Here is a 26,081-nt window from a genome sequence, read left to right on the forward strand (position 1 = left end):
GTAGCCTTTGCTCGGTTTCCCCACACCTCCACTACTTGCCTTTAAACAACCACCAAACCTCAAACAGATCATTGTTCATAGCAAACTGCCCGGCGCTCAGGACAACTCCATACAACCCTGTCATGGTGGACGCTGTAAGACGTGTCAGATTGTGGACATAGATACCACTATTACGCGTGGGAACAACTCCCACCTTGTACATGGCAGGTACTCATGTGACTCAGCCAATGTTGTCTATCGTATACGTTGTAGGCAAGGATGCCTGGAGGCATGGTACATTGGGGAAACCGAGCAAAAGCTACGACAATGGATGAATGGGCACCGCACAACAATCAACAGATAGGAGGGTGCCCTCCCAGTTGGGGAACACTTCAGTGGTCCAGGACATTCAGCCTCGGACCTTCGGGTGACCATCCTCCAAGGTGGACTTTGGGACAGGCAGCAGAGGAAAGTTCAGTACCCATAGGGAGGGCCTCAACCTGGGTTCATGTCACTTTACAGGTGATCACCATTGCACTACACACACACACAGATATTCCTATACACACACACGCACACTCTCACATACACATGGACACAGGTACACACAGACGCGCACACAGACACCCATACACACCCTTATAGACACACACACATGCACCCCCTCACAGACTTAAGATACTCTGCACTCACTACACACACACACACTTTCGCACACTCACAACCCCCATCCCAGACAGAAAGACACACGCACACACACACACAAAGACCCACATGCACACATATATTTTATGGGGTGAATTTGTACTTGCAGAGTTACATTGTACTTTGCTCAAAAACTGCATACGTTCATGTAGAACTCTGAGCTCAAAAACTGCATGAATTTATGTAAAACTCTTATCTCACGTTTTAGATTAGAATCAATCTAAACATCAGGTCATAAACAGAGAACACAGGGGGCTAACACCTTCAACATATTGTCTAGCTATCACCATTGTTAACAGCTAACCCGAGAATGCAACTTTTAAAAAAAGGTTTTGTGATTCACACATGAAAGAAGTGAAACTATCACTGTATTCTAACAGATGAAAGGCTTAACAGACAATCAATTTTTCAATGTATAATTTCAGTTACATCACACTGCAAATTTTTGCTATAAATTGTGTGTTACGATCGAGCCCTCCACTATCACCTGATGAAGGAGCGTCACTCCAAAAGCTAGTGTGCTTCCAATTAAACCTGTTGGACTATAACCTGGTGTTGTGTGATTTTTAACGGAATATCAGAACGGCTGCGCACACGTGCAGCCATGTAGCTTTCTGGACTATCTGGACTTGACCTGCAGGACTGATCGTGTCCAAACCCCAGCTAGCAAAAATAATGATCCCGAGATAGCAATAAGACCAAATGAAAAACTAACCATGGCCAGTATCCTGTCCTGGAATCAGATGAGCCTTTTGACTGACGTTGGTGGAACCCCCAGGCAGACTGTAGTCCTCCTTAACACCACTTATTTCTGAATCTCTTTGACTTTCAGACATGACCATTGGTTTCATGTATGTGCAATGTGCAGATGTGACATTGATGTAACAGTGCCATACAGCAATGCCCTTGATTGAGCACTACTGTGACATATGATGAGCTTCCTGCCTTTCTGCCTGTACTGTAAGCCAGAGGTGCTGAGAGCCTCAAAGTAAAAGTGAAGCAAGTGAGCACTAACAAAGGAATCTAAAGGCATCAGATGCATCGTATGTTGATTCATGAGTTGCTAAATGAAGTCCTGAAGGGCTGAAGTCTGTAAGTTGTTCTGAAAGTAACCATATTGATAAGGAGAGGCACGTTGGCAATACCCACTTGCATGGAGGATGCTGTCCATAGACCATGCATGGAAATGGTGGTGATGGCAAAGCTGGATGAGACCCAGAAAAGCTATGACTTTCATATCTTATTTCTTGTGGAAGGAGGAGAGAGTAAGGAGCTGAGAGGAGAATAGCAATTAAATAGATGTAAATGCGAGGAAATAAAGTAGCCTCTGTTCATTGGGGAGATTCAGAACTGACACCTTAAATCTTAAGGGAAAATCTGAACATTTTTTGTTTCTTGATGTCAGGGATCTGATTATTCCATTATTGCATTGTTACAATTTTAAATGGGCAAACTTAATTTTTAAAAAAATGCTTCACAAGGTGTGGGCATCATTGGTTGGTCTGGCATTTATTGTCCATACTTAATTAGAATCATCTACGTTGCTGTGGCTCTGGAGTTACATGTAAGTCAGACCAGGTAAGGATGGCAGATTTAATTTTCTAAGGGAGATTAGTAAATCAGATAGTTTTTGATGACAATTGCCAGTGCCTACATTGTTGCCATTAGTCTCTTTATGCACTTTAATGTAGACTTTTTTTATTGAATTCTAACTTCAATTTTGGTGGAATTCAGACCCATATACCCACAGCATTGACCTGGGTTTCTGGCCAGCCCAGTGATAGTTTCATGACACCACTATCTCACTATGCTGACACTGAATTCACTATTTTATCCAGACCAAGTGAGAAGGCTCCCCTCTTTTTTAAACCCCTCCTGGTAATTAGAATAAATATTTTTATCTCTTCCTCAGCACATAGCTATCACCCTTTAATTAAACTTTGTTAACCAGATAGAAGATGAAGGACACCCAATTCCAAGGTCTATTTGAGTGAAAGATATTTAGTTTGATTTAGTAAACCAAAGAAAAACAAGAAATTGTGACATCTGACATTTACACTCAAGTAGTAGAAAGCTTAAAAAGTAGAGGTTAGGAAATGAGGAGGGGCTAGAGGAAGGTGCGTCTCCTCTGGCAAGCAAGGTAAGCCCAGTTCTGTTTTAAAGTTCTTGAGAGTTCTTGAGTTGCAAAATTGAAACCTAGGCCCCAACAGTTTGTCTGCTGCCCCATTTCCTCAGGAGTGGTGAATTCTGCAGATAACCTTGATTTCTCAGTGAATGGTGATATTTCAAAATTGAATTTTAAATGGTGTGTGTTTTTGAGATTGAGAAAGAGAGGGTGAGAAGAGCATTTAGTATCCTAGCTGTTATCAGTTCATGTTGCTCTCGTCCATTTTTTTGCTCAAAGCAAGTTACTGAAGTATAGTTTGCTGGAATAGTCCAAGTTTAATTCCCTGTATTTTTCAAACTAAACACTCAGCACGTAATCATTCATCTCATGCATAGTTATTATCATAATATTATCCAAATTATCATGCATAAAAAAAATGTGAATTTCTTGATGCCTCACCGAGGTAAAGTGCCTCTTGATTGATAATTCCAATGCAGCCAGTTTTGTATATTCCATATGGGTTGCCCAAGCTCGTCAAGTGATCATAACCACTATCTTAGGTCAGTTGTGTACTTATTATATCCCTTGTTCAACCATCAACATTTCCCATGGAAGTTTTGATCATATAAATAATCAGCTACCTATGTGGGATGGTCACATAAATAGCCAGCTATGTAAAGTCACAGACTAGATTTACCATAATTTCAATGCTCCCCTCTATGGCATTTAAGATTATTCAGGATCTTCAGATGAATTTAAAATTTTAAATGCCAGTTTGATTATGCAGTTTTTGATACTGAGATGTGACAGAAAATTGGCCATAATTTTCCATTTAAAAAAAAATATTTGCTCAGACTGTCAGGATACATTTGTATTATAACGAGCAATTTCCCTCACCTCGTTCAGTGGCCTAACTGAGGACAGGCACATCTGATTTTTCTTCCTCAGCCTACTTGCATGGCGCTATTGCAATCTTGGCACAACATCTGAACCTGCAAATTGAGGAGGAAACATGCTTATGCTCAGTGATATAGCATGAACTTTGAGAAAAAAGCAAAGATGGTGAATATCTGGTGTAACAAGCTTTCACCCCTTTTCTGCTTTGCTTTGTTTGGTGAGTGCCAATTCTCCAGAGAAAGTAAACAGAAAAATCCCCCAGCATTCGAATATCACTCACAGAGCTCACGTTTAGTCAGCCACTGCACCATTCTGTTTACCCTCATTATCCCTCTGAGTGATTTTAAAATTTGAGTCGAGACAATAGAGGAGCATGTTACATAGATTGTTGACTGATGGCTATTCTTATCTGAATTTAACATAGGAAATGAAAGCTCAGGTTCAGCAAAGTCTGCAGACTCAGTTCATGGACTAACATAGATAGGTTCTTTGCTGGTGATTGCACAATATTCAGCACCATTCACAACACTTTAGACACTGAAGCAGATGGTGTCAAAATACAGCAAGATCTAAATAATATCCATCCCACAAATGAATAATAAAAAGTTCTGGACAAAATAATTTGTAATAAGAGTCAAATGTGACATTTGTAATCTTACTCCTCAGTAAGGGTTACAGGTAGTAGGTGTTAAATTTTCTCTTGCTTGAAATATCGATTCTTTTTTGTATTCTTTGGTTAGTCCTGACACTCTATTGTTTTGTTCATACAACTCTTAGGGGTAAGACAAATTGTGTATGACCAATGTTTCTCTTCTGCTAAATTGAACTAATAATTCACTGCCTCCTTAAACCTACAGACAAGACATACAACATCCACAGGTTTTCCTGGGAGCTCTTATCATACAAACTACAGAAGATTAAAAATTCCCGTACTGGTTTCCTGACATAGGTGGATCCCATGGGTCCATCCTTGATCCATCCCAAATCTTGAAGTTAAGATAATTTGCAAATGGTGACTGCGATCTACTTGGGATTTGGTGATTAGGAATGCTTGTATACTACACTTGCCTCAACATAAATTGACTAACTACTCAAGTTGGATATCTTTTAAAAAGTCGTTGCAAGACAACATTTCATAATTTCTACTTTCATGATATCAAATGGTCACTCCAATGTCAAATACTCTAGGAGAGAAAGCTAGATGACCAATTCAATCCAGAATTGGCCCACTCCCACCTGAATCCAGCTCTGCATGCATGTAAACCTGGCCATTGTTGAAAAATCAATGGTCACTCATTTAAAACAAAAATTAGGCCTTTCTTTTCACTAGGAGGATTGTGAGTCTTTGGAACTCTCTTCCTCAAAAGGTGGTGGAAGCAGTCCTTGAATATTTTTAATGCAGAGGTAGATAGATTCTTCGAGGAGAAAGTGAGGACTGCAGATGCTGGAGATCAGAGCTGAAAATGTGTTGCTGGAAAAGCGCAGCAGGTCAGGCAGCATCCAAAAAGCAGGAGAATATTTCGGGCATGAGCCCTTCTTCAGGAATGAGGAAAGTGTGTCCAGCAGGCTAAGATAAAAGGTAGGGAGGAGGGACTTGGGGGAGGGGCGTTGGAAATGCGATAGGTGGAAGGAGGTTAAGGTGAGGGTGATAGGCCGGAGTGGGGGTGGGGGCGGAGAGGTCAGGAAGAAGATTGCAGGTTAGGAAGGTGGTGCTGATTCGAGGGTTGGGACTGAGACAAGGTGGGGACAGGGGAAATGAGGAAAATGGAGAAATCTGAGTTCATCCCTTGTGGTTGGAGGATTCCTAGGCGGAAGATGAGGCACTCTTCCTCCAGCCGTCATGTTGCTATGGTCTGGCAACAGAGGAGTCCAAGGACCTGCATGTCCTTGGTGGAGTGGGAGGAGGAGTTGAAGTGTTGAGCCACAGGGTGGTTGGGTTGGTTGGTCTGGGTGTCCCAGAGGTGTTCTCTGAAACGTTCCGCAAGTAGGCGGCCTGTCTCCCCAATATAGAGGAGGCCACATTGGGTGCAGCGGATGCAGTAAATGATGTGTGTGGAGGTGCAGGTGAATTTGTGGCGGATATGGAAGGATCCCTTGGGGCCTTGGAGAGAAGTAAGGGGGAGGTGTGGGCGCAAGTTTTACACTTCTTGCGGTTGCAGGGGAAGGTGCCGGGAGTGGAGGTTGGTTGGTGGGGGGTGTGGACCTGACGAGGGAGTCACGGAGGGAATGGGCTTTTCGGAATGCTGATAGGGGAGGGAAGGGAAATATATCCCTGGTGGTGAGGTCTGTTTGGAAGTGGCAGAAATGACGACGGATGATACGATGTATGTGGAGGTTGGTGGGGTGGAAGGTGAGGACCAGTGGGGTTCTGTCCTGGTGGCGATTGGAGGGAAGGGGCTCAAGGGCAGAGGAGTGGGAATTGGAGGAGATGCAGTGGAGGGCATCGTCGATCACGTCTGGGGGGAAATTGCGGTCTTTGAAGTAGGAGACCATCTGGGTTTTATGATATTGGAACTGGTCCTCCAGGGAGCAGATGCGGCGGAGATGAAGGAATTGGGAGTATGGGATGGCATTTTTACAGGGGGCAGGGTGAGAGGAGGTGTAGTCTAGGTAGCTGTGGGGGTCAGTCGGCTTATAGTAAATGTCCGTGTTGATTCGGTCGCCGAGATAGAAATGGAAAGGTCTAGGAAGGGGAGGGAGGAGTCTGAGACGGTCCAGGTAAATTTGAGGTCGGTGTGGAAGGTGTTAGTAAAGTGGATGAACTGTTCAACCTCCTCGTGGGAGCACGAGGCAGCGCCAATACAGTCATCGATGTAGTGGAGGAAAAGGTGGGCGGTGGTGCCAGTGTAGCTGCGGAAGATGGACTGTTCCACATATCCTACGAAGAGGCAGGCATAGCTGGGGCCCATGCGGGTGCCCATGGCAACTCCTTTAGTTTGGAGGAAGTGGAGGATTGGAAAGAGAAGTTGTTCAGGGTGAGGACCAGTTCAGTCAGTCAAAGGAGGGTGTCAGTGGAAGGGTACTGGTTGGTACGGCGGGAAAGGAAGAAGTGGAGGGCTTTGAGTCCTTCGTGATGGAGAATGGAGATGTACAAGGACTGAATCTCCATGGTGAAGATAAGGCGTTGGGGACCGTGGAAGCAAAAATCATGGAGGAGGTGGAGGGCATGGATGGTGTCCCAAACGTAGGTGGGGAGTTCTTGGACTAAGGGGGACAGGACCATGTCGAGGTATGCAGAGATGAGTTCTGTGGAGCAGAAGCAGGCTGAGACAATGGGTCGGCCAGGGCAGTCAGGTTTGTGGATTTTGGGCAGGAGGTAGAAACGGGCGGTGTGGGGTTGTGGGACTATGAGGTTGGAGGCGGTGGATGGGACATCCTCTGAGGTGATGAGGTTATGGATGGTCTGGGAGATAATGGTTTGGTGGTGGGATCATGGTCAAGGGGGCAGTAGGAGGAGGTGTCCGCGAGCTGGCGTTTAGCCTCAGCGGTGTAAAGGTCGGTGCGCCAGACTACTACCGCGCCTCCCTTGTCTGCAGGTTTGATAGTGAGGTTGGGGTTGGAACGGAGGGAGTGGAGGGCTGCACGTTCCGAGGGTGAGAGGTTGGAGTGGGTGAGAGGGGTGGAGAGGTTGAGGCAGTTAATGTCGCGGCAGCAGTTGGCAGATTCTCGTCAAGCAAGGGAGTGAAAGGTAATCAGGGCTAGGTGGCTATGTCAATTTGAGCCGGCAATGGTCCTATTTTGCCTTATTATACAGCAGAGCAGGCTCAAGGGGCTGAATAGTCTTCTTCTGTTCCAATTTATATGTTTGTAATGTTCTATATACCCAATTTAAGGGCACATCAAAAAGGAATAATAGAATGGGATTGGTGGTATTCTAACAGGGTGATGTCTTTCTCAGAGCCCTAGCTGGTGATGCCTTCCAGAGCCAATTGGGGTTTGGGAAAGGTCCCAAATAAAAGCTGCACATCCCTAGCCATGACAGAATTTTAGGATGCTGAAAGAAAAATAAGACTAATATCCAGTTACAACAAGGTTCTGATTTCCCGAAACGTCGACTCTCCTGTTCCTTGGATGCCGCCTGACCTGCTGCGCTTTTCCAGCAACACATTTTCAGCTCTGATCTCCAGCACCTGCAGTCCTCACTTTCTCCTCTGATTTCAACCCATCCAAGCAATGTTGAAGATAATGATGAGATTAGACATTGCATGCAATATTAGCATAATAAAGCCAGATTTGGATATTAAAAGTGCCCAAGGTGTTCCTCAGACTTCCTAATAATGCTGAGACTCAGTTGGAATTGACAGTTGTGCTCAGACAGAGCAGACTGGGAGAATAAATTCACTAAACATTTACATTTCCACTTTTGCGAGATCTTTATGTGTGTTTATATACATGTGTGTAAAACTCAGTATGTAGAGAGCCCTATTTTTATACATGTATTAGAAATCTAGTTGGCGAATTTGTATGGTGCTGCGTGGATGGAGCAAGTGGTATGTGGAGCACAGAAACTAAACTTTAAATGAAGCACGATAGTCTTCAAACCACATGAGAAATCTATCTCAGTAGCTTCTGTTCAGCTGTAACCTAGTATGGAAATATAGAAAAATAAACTATTTCATTTAAACCCCTTGTGGTTCCTCACTTAATAAAAATGAGCAATGAATATCTAATCCACATTTTCCCTTCCCTAGTTACTGTAGTTACTGCATAATCTATCCTGAACAAATAGGAATATCCACATTACCTCATCAATTTTTCACTACAGTAGTCAATTACTAATTCGCTTTCAGTAGAGCAGATTATAAATTGCAATTTTATTATATTAGCTATTGTCTTCAGGTGATAAACTGTAAAATGAGACATGTACAAGGTAAAATAATATCCATGGTATTCACCTAAGGAATGTCTTGAAAATTAAGTTGAACTGAGACCATAGGACAAACAAAATGATTCTTGGATCTTCTGCTTTGCATAAAGTTTGATCAACAAATGAAGTTAACTATCAGCTGCAGTTGATGCAAAATTTGTTGAATATTTAAAAAATAAATATCCCTTAATGGAAGCATTCCTAGACAGATAGATGGATGGCGAAGATTGGTTAAGGGAGCTTCTTTATCTATATGTATCTTGTGAATCTAAAAGCTTCAAGCATTTTGCTATTAACAATTAAACTCTAACTAACTTCAGGATCACAGTAATGGAACTTTATGATTGGAAACAGATCATTTTAAATACAGCTACACATTATCAGTGGATTAATACATTTTGAATGCTATAACACTTGTCTCTTTGTGGCACATTGAATTCCAGATTAGCTGCATTCTTGCCAACGCATTTGGGGAAAATTTATGATGGAAATGAAGCTGCAAACTTGTGACACTTGGTCTGCACCTTGTGGGAACTTGCACTCAGTTTTGTGTGGTGATGCGTTGTTGTCACAACTGCTTCTTTCCAGCTTCAAGTACGAAAGTCACCAAAGTCCCGTGCTCTCACGAAAGAGGGAAGACTGGTGGTGAGTTTTACTGAAGGGTCAACATGTCTCAGGCAAAGGATGATATTGAGGAGACAGGTCCTTCATGGTACCTCAGCCAAACTGGGAATTGAATGCATTTGCACCACTCTGCATCACAAACCAACTGTCCAGCCATCAGGTTTTGCTACCAACTCCAGCTGCATGGGCCAGCTCTTCCAATCAAACTCACACCCCACTACACCAACCCCTATCCCAATTCATGCTTATATTGACTGTGGCATTACCCCAGTCCTTGCCATTCTAACATACTGCCATACCTTCCGTGCTGATACCTGAGTGAAGGCCTATGAAAAATTGTCAAATTCCCCGACCCTGTGATATTAGAAAAGGGTAAGGTACTTCTTTGTAAATTAGAGATTCTCTTTCTCTTTGCAGTTACAAAGACAGAGCAAGCTTGTGGCATCTTGGGCTCGATATCATTGATTTCTTTGTGAGCAATGCCCAGGAAATTCACTACTTAAGTATGAAGGTTTTGAGCCTGTTACAGTCCAGGCATAACACCTACACTCTTCAAATTGTCAAAAACAGAAGGTAGTCATTCCATAGAGTCATAGAGATGTACAGCATGGAAACAGACCCTTCAGTCCAACCTGTCCATGTCGACCAGATATCCCAACCCAATCTAGTCCCACTTGCCAGCACCCGGCCCATATCCTTCCAAACCCTTCCTATTCATATACCCATCGAAATGCCTCTTAAATGTTGCAATTGTACCAGCCTCCACCACATCCTCTGGCAGCTCATTCCATACATGTACCACCCTGTGCGTGAAAAAGTTGCCCCTTAGGTCTCTTTTATATCTTTCCCCTCTCACCCTAAACCTATGCCCTCTAGTTCTGGACTCCCCCACCCCAGGGAATAGACTTATTTAAGGAAGACATTTTCTGAGCTGGTGTTGGGAATTTACAGACAAACAGTAGACTGCAAACTTTTATATCCTCTCAAAAGACAATTAATCTCCCATATATGTCTTGACACTATTGATCTTTGAGACTTCAAAGGCTAAGGTCAAGTTAATACAGCTCTACTTTACAATAAGTTATTGGTTACACAGTATAAAGCATTGTGTTATTATAAAGCAGCATATCTTCTGACTTAGCATGTGTAGTGCCATGGGAAATCGATTGGCATTTATTTATATATATTTTAGTTATTGTATTGATGGTAGAATTTTGGGAAAATGTACTAAATCCTCAGTGAACAAATCATTTTCTGTAATACATTGTTGCCAAGTAGGAAAATATTGTTTACTATACACATAGCAGTTATTGTACAAATGAACTTGCACTTATAGAACATTTTTCAGAATGACCAGTTTTCTGAAAGTGCTTTACAGCCAATGAAACACCATTTTTTTCTATGTAGTCACTATTGGAATATAGGAAACACAGCAGCAAATTTGCACACAGCAACCTCCCATGAACAACAATGGTGAAATGATCAAATAACATGTTTTGTGTGATCTTGGTAAATGGTCAGATATTGGCCAGGACACTGTGGGTAAGTCCCCTGATTTTCTGAGTAGTAATGCCATGTAATTGTTTACATTCACTTGAAAAACTAGACAGAGATTTAGGAAACATCTTGTCCTCAGGACAAGTACAGCTCTCCCACAGTGCTGCATTGGGATGTCAACTTTGATTTTACGTGTTAAAGTCCTGAAGTAGGAAGTGAACCTCAAGAGATGGGTATGTGACCAAACTTAGTCATAGATATAAACATGATGAAACAAATTTGAATTGTTGATCTTTGAATTTCATTTGCCAATTTAATATCTGGGAATTTCAGAACCAAGACCCTACCCAAGTTGGCCAAGTTTCATAAAAAGTATTTGGATTTGATTAAACACAATCTGAGTCAAGATTAACATTTCATTCGAGTTCAATGAAAGTAATCAGTTGACGTCCTCCTCATCATAGTGAACCTCACCCCCATCACTCCCAATAGGAACCGTGGAAAAAGTCCTCGTCTCCTGTTTGATTTGCAATATTCTAGGAATTTTCACATGCTAAAGATGAGGCACTGCCTGCAATTTTTTTAAGTTCAGCAGACACAGAAAACCCAATCCAGCTGTTTTTCAAAGGGTTTGTTTCTGGCAGGCAGGAGGAGATACATGACTGAACACAGGCTGAGAAGAATTTCTCTCCTTCAGGAAGAAGCAAAGTGTCAAATTTGACATCATTTATTGGAAGTAGACATCAGACCATCAAGAATTTAAAAGATAACTGCAAGATTCACTTTAATATGATCCAAGAATGTAACTTTGCAACTGTAATCTCAGGTTAAAATCTAATACCCAAAGACACCCAAAGGACATTAAGCTGTATATTCTTTTATCCTCTTTTAACTTTGTCCCTCTGTATGTATGAAGACCTAAGTGACTGCATAAAGGCCACAGACTTGATGTCACAAGTTGATGATGCTTCCAGAGATAATATGCTTATTCTTTCTTCAATGTAATAAAATTGTTTGATTGGCTCATTATTGCATACAATAAAAAAGTTAACTTTATTTTTAATTGGAGAAAGCTACAGCCTCATACCTAAGGAGCTTGAAAAGATGGGACCAGTTCATCATGCCCAACCTGGTTATGGCAGCTGGAAAAGTATACCATTCGAGTATAGAAAACAGAGAGTGTGTATTAACTTGTATCCACTGTTAGCTGTTTGTATACAAGTAGCTAAAACAATGAAAAGCACCTAAAACTCAAACTGGACCAATCATTGAATCTCATTGAATTTGAAACTCACTTTCTAGTCTTACAGAAATGATAAAGCATCGTACTGACCCTGAGTGGTCATACAAGGGAATAACATGCATTTTCTTTTTCAGTAAATTGAGACTTGACTGTCTAATATAAAGCTCTCAAATGTTCTGTCTTGTACACAATGACAGAGCAGTTTTGAAAGTCATTTCCTCTGGTTGTAAAAATGCAGGCAAAGGTAATATTTCTTCCTATAAACCTGTAAAATGTGAATATTCACAGTGTAAATCAAGATGCTTAGTAAGTCACAAGTAATGACAACAAAATTGAAAGTGTAGAGCACATTTATGTCTGTTGCTGTTTGGCATACAAAAAGTACTTATTTTTAGATATGCCTGATGCTGCTCTTGGCTTTTCAATCTTCATTGTACCAAGTGTTGATTTCTCTGCTTGATGGTGATGGTAAAGTGGGGAGATTGTTACAACTGAGGTTGGAGGACTGAATTGTCACCCTCTGGTTCCACTACACTGTAAGCTACAATATAAATATAAATGCCATACCCAGTTTACTGATTTGGCCAGTTATAAACTTTAGCTATATTAGGTTAGAATTAAAAGATCCCTCAACATGTTTCTTTAGTAAATGACAAATGATTATTTATTATGAAAAACAGAACTTATTTAGCAAAGATGAGAAGATGATTAAGGCGCAGTTTGAAATAGAAAAGTATAATTATTTATCTTTCCAAAAAATGCCAGAACACACAACACCAATGGAAAGCATTTTCAAAGAGGTAAATGCCTTTTTCAGTTTGTTGTAACTAATTTACGGTGATGTGCTACATAGAGACATCAAAGCAATAAATAAAGTGATTGGATTTGCTAAATGTGACTGAAGAAACTTGTAATTTCTTCATTAGCAGCACGCCATTGTTAAAATATTGTTTTGGTGCACAATTTTCTGAAGCAGAGAAATCAAGGTACCAGTTATTGAAACTTAATTGTTCAGTACATCCTGCCATGTTCCTAGAAGGGAAAAATATACTTGCACCAAAATAAAAACTCGGTTATCAAGTAACTGATACATCTAACCATATAAATGGTTGAGAACTGCTCATAAGTAACTGTTAGGTTATTCTTTTACGTTCACCTGTGAAGCTCTTTGACATATAGAATATCTAGACAATATACATCCTTTACATCTTGAAACAACTTTAATTTAATTAATATTTGTTGTAGATATGATCCATTACTCTGAATTGCTTTTTATTTTTTAATTGCTTAATTCACATCAACAATCTGAATTTGATCTCTTTTGTTAATTCCTAAAATGTTAATCCACCAATCGCCTGAGAAATAAATGCAGAAATGTGTAGAAATATTCAACAATCTGGTCAGTATTATTTTGTCTTTACATAATCTTCCTATATATGTTTCTTCCACCACTTCCTTGTTTAAAAGCTATTTGCTTTCTTAGAAGTAGCTTCTTCATTTCTAGAAAGTTCCAATCATTATTAGTCTTATGAAAGCTTTAACTTCAAGTTAATTGTATTCTGATTTATATCAGTTCATTGCAAACCTCTATTTTCAAAAGCAACATTCCCTGGAACTTGCTGTTTTATATCATTTATATTATATTTGTCCGCAGAATTCTTTAGTATAATGTGCATTTTAAAACTTAAATAACTCTATTAGTTTTAGAGAATATTTTCCAGGGCTATTATTTCATAGTCATTGAAAATCCTTCTTTTCTTTGTTTATATATCTTACTAAATTCATTCTTTTCAAAACTGTTCAAGTTTATTTTGCCTGAAATTAAACACATGACCACTTGCATAACATCTTACTCCAATCAATATTCAGGCAGTCCCTGGCTTGTGAATAGGTTCTGTTCTGGAGTCCATTTACAAGTCAATGTGTATGCAAATCAGAATACAATGCAGGATAATCTAAAGTGGCTGTTGTAAGCACTGATCTCCAATAAATCACAATCATCATTCCATGTACCAGGCATGACTTCAACTAACAAAGAGATAGCCCTGATTCCTATTGATTCTGGTTTTGCTAGGGTCCCTTGATGCCACATTTGGTCAAACACAGACTTGTGATGTCAAGGGCTGTCACTCTCACCTCATCTCTGGAATTCAGCTGTTTTGTCCATGTTTGAACCAATACTGTAATGAGGTAAGGAGCTGAGTGGCTCTGATGGACCCCAAGCTTGTCACCAGTGAGCAGGTTGTTGCTAAGCAGCACTATTGATCACGTCTTCCATCACTTTATGGATGATTGAGAGTAGACCGATGGGTTGGGTTAGATTTGACCTGCTGTTTGCGTACATGACATATCTGCGCAATTTTCCACATTGTCAGGTAGATGCTAGTGTTGTAGTTGTACTGGAAGAGGTTGGCTCGGGATGTGGGAAGTTCTGGAGCACAAGTTTTCAGTATTATTGTCAGAATGTTGTGAGGGCCATAGCTTTTACTGAATCCAGTGCCTCCAACTGTTCTTTGATATCACATGGAATGAATCGAATTAGTTGAAGACTGGTGTCTTGAGGAGGGTGAAATGGATCATCCACTTGGCACTTCCAGCTGAAGAATGCTGTGAATGCTTCAGCCTAATCTTCTACACTGATGTGTTGGGTTCTTCTATCATTAAAGATGGGGATATTTGTGAAGCTTTGTCTCCAATGAGTGTGTCATGTATGTGGCTGGAACATGGTGCAAGCATTGCCACACCACAGTACATCCACCCCGTTAACTTATAAATGCTGGCAACCATGGCATATGACCTGACTTACAATAAATATTAAAGCAAGACGTAAGTACTATAAACCTTTAGGCTCTGGCTGAGGAGGAAAAGCACAAAATGGCAAATCAAAGCAAAGAAAGACAGGGATGATATGGGGATTGAAACAGTCACAAAAAGAGTGAGTGCTAAGAGAGTCAACAAGAATCCTAAGTTTGAATCCATGTAATGGGTGTCTGCCCCTGTGCATGAAGTTCTTTGCTGCAGCATTGCAATGAGAGGTGCTTGTGTGCTCCAAAATTCAGCATTGAAGTGCAGAACTGTTTGAAAATGTTATGAATACAACAAACGTTATTTGTATTGGCAGATGGGGAAAGTGGTATTTCATAAGAGTCAGTGCATAAGTTACAAATTTGCATTGAACTCAGAAATTAGAAGTAACAATATAAGCAGCTGGCATCAAATTGCAGGGTATTTTCATATTGTGGAAGACAGCAACAGCCTACAAGAATATATTGACAAACATACAAGTAAGGGGCAAGCTAATGTTCAATACAGAATAATTGAAAGGGTGTACATTTTAGGAAGAGAAAGAAGGAGACCATGTACTTCTTGTAAAATAAGAGCCAATAGCGTAGTGGTGCTCTAGCAATACAAAGACAAACAAAATACTTTAGTTTGTTGTCAAGAAGTATAGAAGTCAAAAGCAGACATCTTTAAATTTTGAAGGGATCAGACGACAGCCACGAAGATGTTGTGAGTGAAGAGCTATGACTATAATAAAGATAGCCAATTAATCATTGAAAAATTCAGGAGAACCCTCTTTATTCAAAGTGATGGAGAATGTGAAACTTCCTGCCACGTGAACTCGGTGAATAGCATAGATTTATTGAGGAAAAGGTAGAGAAGTCCATATGGTGTGGTGACATTAGGCCTGGGTTGTTAATAGAAGGTAATCTGTCGCCATGTTAGCAAACATCAACAACCTATATTAATTATTAACCATTTGCAAGAAATAGTAAGGCATGACTCCTACAGTAAACTGCACAACTGGTCACTGTTCCAGTGGATCTGATATCATCATAACATAGCTCCTTACGGGTATGTTCAGGAGCATTAACTGGATTAATGATATAGTTAACCCCACATCTCCTCCAGAACACTCTTCTCACAAACTGTTAAACTCATGAATTATTCAGAAATTCTGTTCAATTGCTACATCCTACTCACTGCCAACTCCAGTCTCTAGGTCTCAAGGTATCAATCTCTGACAGGACCCTCAGCTCTTTTGGAGGACTTGTGGGAAGTAGGTGCTCCTTTATCATTTTCTTGGAAGGTAAAAGCATTGGTGTAGCAGAGTTGGCTCTTCTCATGACTACTGGCTCCTGAGCTGTGACATTTATAATGACCTGAACGTAACAGCAATAAGACTGATGAAGGAACTGACTGAATCTTATAACTGATTCAAGAGAGAAAAAAAATCTCAGATTTGACTGATTATAATTGCTTATAAAGGAAGACAATGAACTGAAATTCTTACTCTCATTTCCTCAGCATTACATTATGATCGAGGGATGAATATGATGGATGGAAAGAAGAACAAAGAGAATTCTGAAGAAAATTCTGGAGACCAGATATTAAGAGCTTCCTTGCCACATCTGAGGTAGGAATTTCACTTTCTGTGTCATTTCCAAACTTGCTTCAGTGTGAAGCTGCTGTGCTGCAGAAAGTAACATCACAGGAACCAAGAGAACTACATCATCAACTGCAGAACAAACTTCTGGATCAGGATCGTTAGGAAGTTCCAAGCAATACTTCGATCCTCAGACTTACCATAGAACCCCTACAGTGCAGAAGGTAGCCATTTGGCCCATTAAGTCCACACTAACTCTCTGGACAGCATCTCACCCAAAACCAACCCCCAACCGTATCCCGTAACCCCACATTTAACATGACTATCCACCTAGCTGACATATCCCTAAACACTATGGACAATTTCAGTCTGGCCAATTTATCTAACTTGCACATCTTTACACTGCGGGAGGAAACGGAGCACCGGAAGGAAACCCACGCAGAAACCAGGCAAACTCCACACATACATTTGACTGAGATTGGAATTGAACTCAGGCCCGTGGTGCTGTGAGGCAGCACTGTTAACCTCTGAACAGCATGTTCAACCTTAGGAACAGGCATATTCCCAATAAGAATTTAACAGGCGATAGGAGTAACAGCTAGTATGGTACTTCTTCAGATAATTGCTCCGTTACTTGATTACTCTGTGGCACTGCTAATATTTGGGTTTTTAGTTTGGTAGTCTTTTTTAGGTGATTGGACTTCACCAATCTCGTTTAGATTTAAATAAAAACAGAAAATGTCTGGCAGTTTCTGAGAAGGTTGAAACAGAGTTAATGCTCCACATTCACTCTGGCTCTTCTTCAGAATTGTTTGCTTTATTTTAATACATTCAATCTTAGTTTGATGCCCAGATTTAAGCTTTTGGAAGATATTTCTCAAACTCTCCATGACTTGTTAGCGAGTCTCAATTTTACGCTTCAACTGACTTTTTTGTCAATTAGGTAATCACTGAATATTCAATAATGGTTTGATCCAAGTTAGAGTTAAATATATCATTCTCCTTGGATAACATTTTTGCTGGCTGCTGGCAATTCATCATCAGCAAGGTCATTAGAAAAGCAGATAAATTCCATTCTTCCTCAGATCATTCAACAAAAACATGCAGTAGCTCAAAACAGACTGCAGAGGCTTAATCATCATCAATATTACGGTCAAACAGTGTAGCAAGTTCCCAAATCTTTCCATCTACTGTATTGTCTGCCTTTATGTCAATATTATTCACTTCCATTCATTTCTATAAGAGCAAATGGAGGTAAATTAGCTGCAGGTCACTGTTACTTTTGGCGAATCTTACTCCAGGATTCTTGTACCTTTCCTCAATTGAATTGAATTGAATTTATTGTCACGTTTACCAAGCCACATTGAAAAGCTTTGTCTTGCGAGCAGTACAGGCAGATCATATAGTTAAGTAGCATAGATAGTAAATAATTGATAAACAGTGGCAAAAACAAAAACACAGGTACAGGCTAATGCTAAGAGTTTGTGAGTCCATTCAGTATTCTAACAACAGTAGGATAGAAACTGTTGTGAAACAGGCTGGTGCATGTGTTCAGGCTTCTGTACTTTCTCCCCGATGGTAGAGATTGTAGAAAAACATTGTCAGGGTGGGATGGATCTTTTTAAGAATCTTGGCGGTCTTTCCTTGACAGTCGTCCTGATAGATGGATTCTATAGATGGGAGATTGGCCTTTGTGATTGTCCAGGCTGGGTTCACCACTCTCTGTAACCGTTTCGGATCTTGAATGGTACAGATGCCATACCAGGTAGCGATACATCCAGACAGAATGTTCTCAATGGCGCACCTGTAAAAGTTGGCAAGGGTATTCGCCATCATGCCAAATTTCCTCAGCTAGTTAATAAAAAGGTTTCCATTCTATCCAGACATCCCTGTTTAATAAAGAACAATTTTGTTTGGAAACAATGTACACAGTATCAATGATCTCCATCCCATCCTCAAAAAGGATAGCTTGTATCTGCTCTCATACTTTTATTGTAACGCCCCCCCACACCTTGAGGTGGAAGACGGTTGGAGAAATTGAGGCTTCAATAATGGTAGAGAATCTGATAGAATGGCTACACTTTTCCCTGTAGCCAATTTATTGTCAGTGTATTTTCTATTAAACATGAAAAATGCATGCCAGAAATGGTCTTTTGCAACCACCACTCTCCCCTCCCCCACCCAGAAAAATGGATCTTGTGCCTTGGCAGCATTTACTTCTTGCATAGTTGTAGATGCAGATGGTTTGTTTTTCCATTTTTGTCCCTCGCTGATAGAAGGGCAGATAGAAAACTCTTATTGCTACTTTATCAAACCACCCTAAAATCGTAACAAAAACAAAAATTGCTGGAAAATCTCAGCAAATCTGGCAGCATCTGTGGAGAGAAAGCAGAGTAAACGTTCCAGGTCCAGTGATTCTTCTTCACAACTCACCCTAAAATGGTGCACAACATTACTGCTTGGACAAGGTTGACGACAATGTGAAGCTACCCTGACAATACAGACAAGAAACAGTGGCAGGAAATGGTATCCCTTTCTATTTGTGTCATTTATCTTACAGGCCACATTGACAACCCCTAATTAATTAATTCAACTGAGTCAACTTCAAGTAGTGCAGCACCAGGATGGTTCTCTGTTCTCAAGGATAAAAAGCCAGTTGTATTTGATAAGCGCAATCTGGTGAACTGCACAGCCTTTGCTCATATAAAGCTGAAATTTAATGGGTGGCATGGTGGTTCAGTGGTTAGCACTGCTGCCTCACAGCACTAGGGGCCTGGATTCAATTCTACCCTCAGATGACTATCTCTGTGGAATTTGCACATTCTCCCTGTGTTTGTATGAACTTCCTCCCACAGTGCAAAGATATGCAGGTTAGGTGGATCAGCTGTGCTAAATAGAATCCAGGAATGGGTAGGCTAGGTGGCTTAGTCATGGGAAATACAGGATGCCAGGGATGAGATAGGTCTGGGTGGGATGTTCTTTGAAGGTTGGTATGGGTTGAATGGCCTGCTTCCTCTTGTAAGGATTTTATGATTAAACTTTAAACTGAAATTTTCCAAAAGAGCTGCATCAAACATTCACACATTAATACAGTCCTTTATGAGCTAATCTCTCAATCTTCTATATTGGCAAACAGCAACGAGGGCAGTACAAGTTATTTACAGAATAATCAATAGACTTCCCTCGCTCTTTATTCCACTAATTAAATTTTACCTTTTGATGTGGTAATGTATTAAACTAAGAGTCGAAGGAATGAATCGAATCATCATACTTAGCAGTGTCTTTTGTGCCCCACCTGATAAGAATTACATGAGCACTGCTATCGATCACTTAGACAACACACTGACTTGGTCTTTATCTGATTTCTTTTGAGGCCAATGGCAATCTGGTATCAACTAAATCAATGACACTGGTTGATCCAATATGGGATCTGCTCACAGGCACCATGTGTGTGGTCCAGTGGCTCTGGAAAAGGCCATTTTCCATTACTAAGTATTTTTCGTCTTGGTGAGTTAAGGTAACTCTTGATGCTTGCCATGAGTTCTGTGGATCTGGTCACCACTTACCAACATATTCTAAGATTAAGTCTGGGTTGTTAATAGAAAATAGTCTACTTCAACAACTTTTTAAAAAAATTAACTATTTTAAGAGATGGTAAAGAAGAAATCTCTGGGAACCCAATGCATTTAGGGCTCACTTCCATATCATCAGATATTGTGATGGGCATTACTCCTATACACATGCTCAGTGGAGTAAAGATATAGTTACATATTTCACAGGGGTAAATAGATGATATGCTGGTAAGGTGAGAGATGGTTTATGCAAAGCATAAACTACAGAATAGATCTGTTGGGCTGAATGGCCTATTTTGATTCTGTAAATTTACACACAATTCTATGAATGATACAATAATGATTTTTTAAAAATTCCCTATTAAAATCTTGCAATAACGTTGAGTATTTGTAACTTGGTTTTCAGCTTCAGTCCCACATTGACACAATATTGCACCTATTTGATAAAAGCCAAACTTATTAACTACAATGCACCTCTACTACATCATACACAGGAAGTTATTCAGTTGACGAAATGTCCCAACACGCCAGTTTTTTTTAACTTCAGTGTGCAAAGACAGTTTAAGAAAAATAATGTTAACATTGTCCACGTTGGAACCAAAGACATTGGAAGGGAAAAGGTTAAAACTCTGAAGGGAGATTATAGAGAGTTAGGTAGAATTTTAAAAGGGAGGTCCTCAAGGATAGTAATATCTGGATTACTCCCAGTGCTACGAGCTAGTGAGGGCAGGAATAGGATGTTAGAGCAGATGAATGCATGGCTGAGGAGCTGGTGTATGGGAGAAGGATTCACATTTTTGGATCATTGGAATCTCTTTTGGGGTAGAAGTGACCTGTACAAGAAGGACGGATTGCACCTAAATTGGAAGGGGGCTAATATACTGGCAGGGAAATTTGCTAGAACTGCTTGGGAGGATTTAAACTAGTAAGGTGGGTGGGGGGAGTTGGGACCCAGGGAGATACAGCTGAGATGGGTACAGCTGAGAACAGAAGTGAGTCAAACAGTCAGGGCAGGCAGAGACAAGGTCTAATAAATTAAACTGCATTTATTTCAATGCAAGGGGCCTAACAGGGAAGGCAGATGAACTCAGGGCATGGTTAGGAACATGGAACTGGGATATCATAGCAATGATATTACGGAAACATGGCTCAGGGATGAGCAGGACTGGCAGCTGAATGTTCCAGGATACAAATGCTACAAGAAGGATAGAAAGGGAGGCAAGAGAGGAGGGGGAATGGCATTTTTGATAAGGGATAGCATTACAGCTGTGCTAAGGGAGGATATTCCTGAAAATACATCCAGGGAAGTTATTGGGGTGGAACTGAGAAATAAGAAAGGCATGATCACCTTTTTGGGATTGTATTATAGACCCCCCAATAGTCAGAGGGAAATTGAGAAACAAACTTGTAAGGAGATCTCAGCTATCTGTAAGAATAATAGGGTGGTTATGGTAGGGGATTTTAACTTTCCAAACATCGACTGGGACTGCCATAGTGTTAAAGGTTTAGATGGAGAGGAACTTCTTAGTGTGTACAAGACAATTTTCTGATTCAGTATGTGGATGTACCTATTAGAGAAGGTGCAAAACTTGACCTACTCTTGGGAAATAAGGCAGGGCAGACGACTGAGGTATCAGTGGGGGAGCACTTTGGGGCCAGTGACGATAATTCTATTCGTTTTAAAATAATGATGGAAAAGGATAGACCAGATCTAAAAGTTGAACTTCTAAATTGGAGAAAGGCCAATTTTGATGGTATTAGGCAAGAACTTTCAAAAGCTGATTGGACGCAGATGTTCGCAGGTAAAGGGATGGCTGGAAAATGGGAAGCCTTCAGAAATGAGGTACCAAGAATCCAGAGAAAGTATATTCCTGTCAGGGTGAAAGGGAAGGCTGGTAGATATAGGGAATGCTGGATGACTAAAGAAATTGAGGGTTTGGTTAAGAAAAAGAAGGAAGCATATGTCAAGTATAGACAGGATAGATCGAGCGAATCCTTAGAAGAGTATAAAGAAAGTAGGAGTATACTTAAGAGGGAAATCAGGAGGGCAAAACAGGGGACATGAGATAGTTTTGGCAAATAGAATTAAGGAGAATCCAAAGGGGTTTTACAAATGTACTAAGAACAAAAGGGTAACTAGGGAGAGAATAGAGCCCCTCAAAAATCAGCAAGGCGGCCTTTGTGTGGAGCCACAGAAAATGGGGGGATACTAAATGAATATTTTGCATTAGTATTCACTGTGGAAAAAGATATGGAAGATATATACTATAGGGAAATAGATGGTGACATCTTGCAAAATGTCCAGATTACAGAGGAGGAAGTGCTGAATGTCTTGAAATGATTAAAGGTGGATAAATCCCCAGGACCTGATCAGGTGTACCCAAGAACTCTGTGGGAAGCTAGAGAAGTGATTGCTGGGCCTCTTGCTGAGATATTTGTATCATTGATAGTCACAGGTGAGGTGCCGGAAGACTGGAGATTGGAAAACGCGGTGCCACTGTTTAAGAAGGATGGTAAGGACAAGCCAGGGAACCATAGACCAGTGAGCCTGACCTCGGTGGTGGGCAAGTTGTTGGAGGGAATCCTGCGGGACAGGAGGTACATTATTTGGAAAGGCAAGGACTGATTTGGATAGTCAACATGGTTTTGTGCGTGGGAAATCATGTCTTACAAACTTGATTGAGTTTTTTGATGAAGTAACAAAGAAGATTGATGAGGGCAGAGCAGTAGGTATGATCTACATGAACTTCAGTAAGGCGTTCGACAAGGTTCCCCATGGGAGACCGATTAGCAAGGTTAGATCTCATGGTATACAGGGAGAACTAGCCATTTGGATACAGAACTGGCTCAAAGGTAGAAGACATAAGGTGGTGGTGGTGGGTTGTTTTTCAGACAGGAGGCCTGTGACCAGTGGAGTGCCACAAGGATCGGTGCTGGGCCCTCTACTTTTTGTCATTTACATAGATGATTTGAATGTGAGCATAGGAGGTACAGTTAGTAAGTTTGCAGATGACACCAAAATTGGAGGTGTAGTGGACAGCGAAGAGGGTTACCTCAGATTACAACAGAATCTTGACCAGATGGACCAATGGGCTGAGAAGTGGCGGATGGAGTTTAATTCAGATAAATGCGAGGTGCTGCAGTTTGGGAAAGCAAATCTTAGCAGGACTTAGACACTTAATGGTAAGGTCCTTAGGAGTGTTGCTGAACAAAGAGACCTTGGAGTGCAGGTTCATAGCTCCATGAAAGTGGAGTCGCAGGTAGATAGGATAGGGAAGAAGGCGTTTGGTATTCTTTCTTTTATTGGTCAGAGTATTGAATACAGGAGTTGTGAGGTCATGTTGCAGCTGTACAGGATATTGGTTAGGCCACTGTTGGAATATTGCGTGCAATTCTGGTTTCCTTCCTATCGGAAAGATGTTGTGAAACTTGAAAGGGTTCAGAAAAGATTTACAAGGATGTTGCCAGGGTTGGAGGATCTGAGCTACAGGGAGAGGCTGAACAGGCTGGGGCTGTTTTCCCTGGAGCGTTGGAGGCTGAGGGGTGACCTTATAGAAGTTTACAAAATTATGAAGGGCATGGATAGGATAAATAGACAAAGTCTTTTCCCTGGGTTTGGGGAGTCCAGAACTACAGGGCATAGATTTAGGGTGAGAGGGGAAAGATATAAAAGAGACCTACGGGGCAACTTTTTCACACAGAGGGTGGTGCATATATGGAATGAGATGCCAGAGGATGTGGTGGAGGCTGGTACAATTGCAACATTAAAGAGGCATTTAGATGGGTATATGAATAGGAAGGGTTTGGAGGGATATGGGCCAGGTGCTGGCAGGTGGGACCAGATTGGGTTGGGATATCTGGTCGGCATGGACGGGTTGGACCAAAGAGTCTGTTTCCATGCTGTCCATCTCTATGACTCTATGTCCATCTCAATAGTGTCAAAGTTAAAAAACTGTTCTGTATTTGTGAGGGGAAACGAAATGGAAGTGGAGGACTTGCTAGAAAATTTGTGGTCAATGTGCAATTAATTATTGTGCACATTGAGCGTGTGACAGTTTGTATGTAAAAATGCAGGTTTGTATTTGCATTTCCACTGTGTTACACAGATGGGGGAACGTTTGTACGGCGGAACTGATTGTTCGCTTGTGCTGTGCGGCATCGGACGGGTTCCGCGGTGACACGCGTTGGAATTGGAAGGGAGATTTCGGTAAAAGGCCGAGGAGCTGCTCCACCGGCGTCATGGCGGAAAATATCGTGAGTAACGGCTTCACCGTCGGCGCGAGCTTTGCCGCCTGCTCGGGCTTGGGGCCTGAAACTTTCCTGTCCAACCCCTGTTTTTCCCTACCCCGGGAGACGGGCCGAGTCCCGGAGTCTCCTGCTGAACTCCCAGGCCCGATCGGCCTGCTCTGAGGATGGGGGTTTGACAGCCTCAGCGTTAGCCTCAGGCCCGGGAGTCCGGCAGGCACCCACCGGGTTCGGAGCAATGAGGCAGCAGATCCGGCAGCGATCTTCCCGCTCTCCCTCCCTGCCTCAGCCAGCTAGAGGCCGGGGGAAGGATGTGGGGTTCTCTCGGCCACTCACAAAATCACACGACATAACCTCCAACATGACTTGCAGCAACGTTGGATTATTTAATCAATGTGTGGACTGTCGGTTTGCCTTGCTGCCCAGGTTGAAGTGATCATTCCGTTAAACTCAGTCCCTGTTTGATGTAACATATCGAATTGTGATTGTTACTAGTCCATTATGTTGGCCCCCACTGAACTTTCTGGAGAATGCAGTCACAACAATTATACTGGTATTGCCTAATTCTTTTGTGTGAACTGTCAGCATTGTTTGTATGAATGGGACACTCGTTCACAGCAAAGCTGCATTTTTGGCCTCTGAAAATTGAATAAACAGCAGTTAAGCATTGCTGCATAGTCACATGTTGAGCAACAGATTTCACGACCATTATAGGTTTTAATGTCAGTATTTAGAATTATTTTTCTAGCTTGTTCAATTTGTCTTACTGAACGATTGAATTTATAAGCACACATAATTGCTCAGTCACTAAAGAAGGACATAGATTGGACTGAGTCATGTTGGCCAGGATCCCTAGTCTGTAAACTGGCTTGTCCCATCCTCAATGAACATGAAGATCGGCTTGAGCCAAGTGCTGGAGTGCTGCTGCCCTCTGTGGATTCATACCCCTGAATGAGTTGGCAATTTTGCATGGGGAGGGAATTTAATATGTCTGCATAGTTTGAGGAAGTAAGCTAGAGAAGCAGTTTGAACAACCTGATTTTATTTTTTTTTAAAACAAAGAAGTCTTGCAACTCTTTGTGTACTTGAAAGATTACAAATTGAAGGCAGTCTAAAAGATTCCAGATGAATTACTTTCAATCTGGAGTATTATGTGCATGTAAATAGTTAAGGTGTTAACAGTTCAGTAAATGCTTTACTTTCTCCTGTAACCATGATATGAGAGTTTAAAGATAATTAACTGGATCTAAGTGTATAATTATTTACAGTACTTTTAGACATTTAATTTAAAGGGACTAGATTAATGCAAATTGTCTCTTATTTTTTAATTGCTACTTCATTGCACTTTGAAGGTTGTGAATGGTAATGGCAAATGAATTATTTGGTAGATTGGAAAATGGACACTTTATTTAGTGATCAACTGTTGTATGTTGTCATTTTGGATTAGAAAGTTAAGGCAGGCTATTTACTTAAATGTTTTAAAATTAAAAATAAAACTAGCTTTGTCAAAAGCAAGGGTAGTTGTCAGTGGGAGTTTGGATATAGATGCAGGAATTGCAGCATGCGTGAAATCCAGTAACAAAAGATGAACTACTGGAAACACACAGGTCAGATTGCGTTCATGGAGAGAACACTCATGTTAGAGTTTTAGCTGTGGAATCTTGAATGGTATGTAAAGCAGACAGTGGATTGGGAGTTGTTATGTGTCTGTATAACACCTTTTGATTTTATATTTATAGTTTTAAAAAGATGAAAACATTGCCAATCAGAAAATAGGACTGGAAGCCCTTTGGAACATAGTGTGTCTGCACTAAAGGTTGAGAAACTAGCAAGATATGGAACTGAGTCACTCCAACACCACCACTGGTGTAACAGTGTAAATGTGTGGGCAGTTTTAATTATGAAAAGCAGTGTAAGAATTTACAATGGATTAGTAATAGAAAATGTGACAAAAGTGA

At 41.0% G+C, this 26,081-nt stretch overlaps 1 protein-coding gene across 1 annotated transcript in view; it reads left to right on the forward strand.

Annotated features, from left to right (window-relative positions):
• The first annotated feature begins 24,040 nt into the window (after positions 1-24,040).
• nploc4 (NPL4 homolog, ubiquitin recognition factor) overlaps positions 24,041-26,081 on the forward strand; it is a 68,174-nt gene continuing 66,133 nt past the window's right edge. The window contains exon 1 of the mRNA XM_060844912.1: positions 24,041-24,132. Within this exon, the coding sequence (XP_060700895.1) occupies positions 24,118-24,132 (15 nt within the window). The 5' untranslated portion in view covers positions 24,041-24,117. The remainder of the gene's footprint in view (positions 24,133-26,081) is intronic.

Source organism: Hemiscyllium ocellatum, chromosome 25 (genome assembly GCF_020745735.1).
Source record: "Hemiscyllium ocellatum isolate sHemOce1 chromosome 25, sHemOce1.pat.X.cur, whole genome shotgun sequence".
In the NCBI taxonomy this organism is placed as follows: Eukaryota; Metazoa; Chordata; class Chondrichthyes; order Orectolobiformes; family Hemiscylliidae; genus Hemiscyllium; species Hemiscyllium ocellatum.